The sequence below is a fragment of the Perognathus longimembris genome, chromosome 17, assembly GCF_023159225.1.
Source record: "Perognathus longimembris pacificus isolate PPM17 chromosome 17, ASM2315922v1, whole genome shotgun sequence".
Classification (NCBI taxonomy): Eukaryota; Metazoa; Chordata; class Mammalia; order Rodentia; family Heteromyidae; genus Perognathus; species Perognathus longimembris.
In genome coordinates, this window is record NC_063177.1 from 37,775,213 (window position 1) to 37,780,107 (window position 4,895).

Consider the following 4,895-nt stretch of genomic DNA (forward strand, 5'->3'; position numbering starts at 1 on the left):
TTCCTCCTGTGGTCTCACCTCCACCCTGCCGCTATTTGGGGCCCATGCACCTGCTCAGAGTGGGGATGTGTGGACAGACCTGTAGCCTTGAGACTGAGAAGGAGGGGGGGGCTCCCCTCTCCTCCCCTCTGTTGGATGTGGGGTCCCTCAGTAGGGATGACCTTCACAGGTAGCTTTGCCCAGGGAGAGAAACCCCGGTGGCAATGCTGATCTTGGATCCTGGTTATCCAGGCAGCGACATCGGTGACCACAGACCCGCACCTGCGCAGTGCGCATGTGCACCGTGTATGTGGGCGTGCAGCGAGCTGGGGCTGAAAGAACAGGTCCATAACGCACGCACACGGTTCCCAGGGACAGCAGTCCCCGTGCAGAGAGAAATCACAGCCGCCATACACGTCCGTTGCACACACGTGCACAGCTCGCCCAGGAGGTGCCTGTGTCCATGCACACGAGTGTATGCACACAACTCGGGGTCTGGGAACGTCCGTGTGTGCGCGCTGGCACACGCATGCACATGCACGGGTGCAACTTCCACAGGCTGTGTGCAAGCACGGCACGAGCGCGTAGAGCGCAGCCGGGGGTTCCACGTGGCCACACACGGCCCCAAGGGTTCCGACAACCCGGATAGGGCTACTCCTGTGGGAGACGGACGCCCGGGGGACGCTGGTGGGGTTCCCAGTCCCGTAAGCAGGTCACCAGCTGACGGCCTCCTGGTCCCCTTCCTCCAGCCCCCACCCCCAAGACCTTCCCGCGCCCCGCCAGCATCAGGGCACACCCCCCCCCCCAAGGACCCCGGGTGGGCGGCCGCCAGCGCGCATGCACCTGCTGCCCACCCCGGGCGGCCCGGAGGGTCTGGGGGTGTGGCGGGGTGGGGTGGGGGGCTCGGCCCGGGGCCTCGCCGTCCGCACGGGGGAGGGGGGCAGGGCGGGCCGCTTAGACGGTCAGGTCCGGGCGGGCGGTAGCCAGCGACGCCGCGCTGCGGCCGGGCGCCGGGTGCGCGTAGGCGGGCGGGGCGTCGGCGTCGGGGTCCGGGGCTGCGCGCGGCGAGGGCGCGCCGGGGGCGGGGGCCGGGGCCGGGGCCGGGGCCGGCGGCGGCGGCGGCGGCGGCGGCGGGGGGAGCGGGGGCGGCGGCGGCGGCGGCGGCGGCGGCGGGAGCGGCTTCCGCGCGGGGCCCGGCGCGCGGTCGCCGCGGGGTCCGCCGTCCGCGGCGCGCGCGCGGCCCTTCCACAGCAGGTGTCCCAGCTCGGCCACGCTGAGCAGCGCCGAGAGCAGCCCCACGGCGAAGTAGAAGACCACGAAGACCGTCTTCTCGGTGGGCCGGCTGACGAAGCAGTCGACGGTGTGCGGGCAGGGCGGGCCGCTGCAGGCGACGTGCGGGGCCACGCGGAAGCCGTAGAGCAGCGCCTGGCCGCCCAGGAAGGCCAGCTCGGCCAGCAGGCGCAGCGCCACGCTCAGCAGGTAGCAGCGGCGCGCGCGGCGGGCGCGGGGGGCGCGCGGGGGCCCCGCCGCCGCGGCCCCGGCCCCGGCCCCGGCCCCGGCCCCGGCCCCGGCCCCGCCCTCCTTGCCGGCCTGGTGCATGGAGTAGATGACGAACAGCACCGGCGGCGCCGACAGCAGCAGGATGTGGAAGAGCCAGAAGCGGTAGTGGGAGACCGGGAAGGCGCGGTCGTAGCAGACCTGGCGGCAGCCCGGCTGTAACGTGTTGCACACGAACTCCTCCTGCTCGTCCTCGAACACCGCGCCGCCCACCGTGGCCAGCACCAGGATGCGGAAGATCAGCATGGTCACCAGCCACAGGCGACCCACCAGCGGCGACTGCAGCTGCACGGCGTCCAGCAGCGAGCCTAGGAACGCCCACTCCCCCATGGCGCTGGGGGCGCGCGGCGGGGGGCACCCGGGCCCGTCAGGGGCTGGGCCCGCGGCGGCCCGGCCCCTCCCACGTCCATCCGACGGGGGGTGAGGGGGGACACACCCGTTTTGGGGGTCTCTCACTGGAGGCCGAGGCAGGGGATCAGGGAAGCCTGGCTTCCACCTGGGTTTTGTGGGAACTAAGGAGTTAAACCCTCGAAGCCCTAGCCGCCCCGGGGCGCCCCCCTCCCCTCGCCTCCTGCCTGCCTGTAAGCCCAGCTACTTAGGAGGCTGAGATGTGAGCGTCCTGGTTTGGCTGACCCGCCAGCCCCGGCAGGAAAGTCCACGAGACTCCTCTCAATTAACCTGCAAAAAGCTCGAGGTGGAGCTGTGGCTCAAGGGGTAAAGAGAGCACTAGCTTTTTTTTTTTTTTTTTTGCCAGTCCTGGGACTTGAACTCAGGGCCTGAGCACTGTCCCTGGCTTCTTTTTGCTCAAGGCAAAGCACTCCTGCCATTTGAGCCACAGCGCCACTTCCTGCTTTTTTCCCTTTATGTGGTGCTGAGGAATCGAACCCAGGGCTTCATGCATATGAGGCAAGTGCTCTACCACTAGGCCATGTTCCCAGCCCAAGCACCAGCTTTGAGTAGTACAAAAGCTCAGGGACATGGGGATGGAAGGGGTGACTTTGTCCTCCCCTCCAAACAAAAAGTACTCTTTACTCGACTAATCCGTAACCCCTCTGTCCATCACCTTCATAACAACCAGGAAGCTCAGGGACAGCACCTAGGCCCTAAAGTCAAGTCCCAGGAACCAGCATCAAAACAAAAAACACCCCCCACCCCCCCCCCCCCTGAAACCCCGGGCAGGACCTGCTGAGTGTAGTAGGTGGTTCTCAGCCACAGGCTCTCTTCTCTTTGGACACAGAGGGTGCTGGGGAAGAGACACCACCCCAGTTTTTAGCTAGAAGTCCCTGGACCTGCTTGGCTAGACCTTAAGGTCCTTTGGACTTCAGGCCAAGCGTCTAGGTCCTCAGGACAAGCCTCCACTGGCACAGTGGCTGCAGAGGCCCTGCTTGCTGCCGGTGCTTCCCCGGGGCGAGTGGTTCCTGAGGCCAGGCCTGCAGGCCTCATTTGAGATCCCCGGGAGGCAGCCTGGAAGACCCCCTCATGCCCACCTTGTCTCTGGCTCTTTCCACTGTGGTGAACTTCTCTCTAGATTGGGGACTGGCATTCCTAACTCTTCAGGATCCCCGTTGGCAGTGGTGCTCCCTCCCACTCCTCCCCCAAGCAGGGTGGGAATTGAGCGCAGCCTTCTCCCACCTCCTCCTCACCTCTTCTCACATCTCCTGCAGGACACACACACTCTCGCAGGTGCCCCCAGGGCCCGGGTGCCCCCAGCCCCGCTCCCAGCCCCACTTACCGTGAAGCTGGAGAGTTAGCGCCGAGGACAGGACCCTGGGAGACAGCTGGGACCTGTTCCTCCTGGTCCCTCTTTCATTTTCCCTTTTGGATTTGGCTGGGATGGTTGACAGGACAGGATGGCTGAGAGGGGCTAGCTCTCCCCCTTCTCTTAAAGGGACAGGGTGACCCTGCTGGCTGGCCCCACCTTGGCAACCGAGCCAGGGCCACGCCCCTCGCTGGGCTTTGCCAGCCTTCCCTTTCCTTCCCCCCACCCTCATGCCCATCCCATCACTGAGTCTCCATCTGGAGAGGGGTGGGCGTGAACCAGAGCCACAAACCATACTGAGGGAACACCCACCCCAGACTGAGCGGCCTGGGTTCCCTGTGGCCGACTGTCGCCTTGAGGAGGGTGGCCTTTGGCGCCCGATGGGGGTTCGCCTTGGCACTGGGTGACAGGTTTGTGCTGGTGATTAGGAGGCAGCAAATGTCTAATGGCTTCTGGCTCCGACTCTGCCATTACTTGACCTTGGACAAATTATTCAGTATTTCTCAAGGGGGCTGTGCGGGCTGACCCCAAGTTTCATCTAGTGTTCTTGGGTGTGGTGACTCTCTCTTTCCTCTCTCTCCTTTCTCTTTTTTGGTGGTACTGGAAGTTGAACTCAGCACTTTGCCCTTGCTAGGTAGCCACTCTGTCTCTCTAGGCCACAATCTCAGCCCCCCCATTTTATTTTTGCTTGGTTATATTTATTCTCAAGTGTGTGCCCAGGACAGCCGGGAACACAACCCACCTATGTGCCACTTCCCCGCTTCTCATGTAGCTGGGATGACAGCTATGTGCTACCGAACCTAGTCATTGTTTGAGATGGAGTCTTGAACTTCCATCTTCCCAATCTCCCTCTCCTAAGTGGCTAGGATTACAGATGTGAGCCACCTATGCCCAGCAAGTATAGGTCTCAACCATTTGACAAAAATCCCCAAACCCCAATGTGTGGAAAAATCCCATGTGGAAAAACACGACTGTCAGGAATGGCCAGCTTCCCAAGATCAGAGACACACAGCACATGGCCTCCCTGATATGTGGATGTTAGATTTAAAACGCAATGAATAGGGGCTGGGGATATAGCCTAGTGGCAAGAGTGCCTGCCTCGGATACACGAGGCCCTAGGTTCGATTCCCCAGCACCACATATACAGAAAACGGCCAGAAGCGGCGCTGTGGCTCAAGTGGCAGAGTGCTAGCCTTGAGCGGGAAGAAGCCAGGGACAGTGCTCAGGCCCTGAGTCCAAGGCCCAGGACTGGCCAAAAAAAATAAAAAATAAAAAATAAATAAAACGCAATGAATACGACAAAGTAAACAGGACTCAAGATACCAATACACAGTGAGACCGGGGCTGGGGACATGGCCTAGTGGCAAGAGAGCTTGCCTCGTATACATGAGACCCTGGGTTCGATTCCCCAGCACCACATATACAGAAAACAGCCAGAAGTGGCGCTGTGGCTCAAGTGGCAGAGTGCTAGCCTTGAGCAAAAAGAAGCCAGGGACAGTGCTCAGGCCCTGAGTCCAAGCCCCAGGACTGGCCTCTTGGGAGAAAAGTACCAAATAGTAATCCCCAAGCACCTCTTCATATGTACATAAAATAATACACC

At 62.5% G+C, this 4,895-nt stretch overlaps 1 protein-coding gene across 1 annotated transcript; it reads right to left on the minus strand.

Moving 5' to 3' along the window:
- Positions 1–1,119: 1,119 nt before the first annotated feature.
- Gjd3 (gap junction protein delta 3) lies at positions 1,120–1,866 on the minus strand (the record flags this gene model as incomplete). The annotated part of the gene is made up of 1 exon (XM_048367340.1): positions 1,120–1,866. A coding segment is annotated over exon 1 (747 nt), but the record flags the coding sequence as incomplete, so codon positions are not given.
- Positions 1,867–4,895: the final 3,029 nt, after the last annotated feature.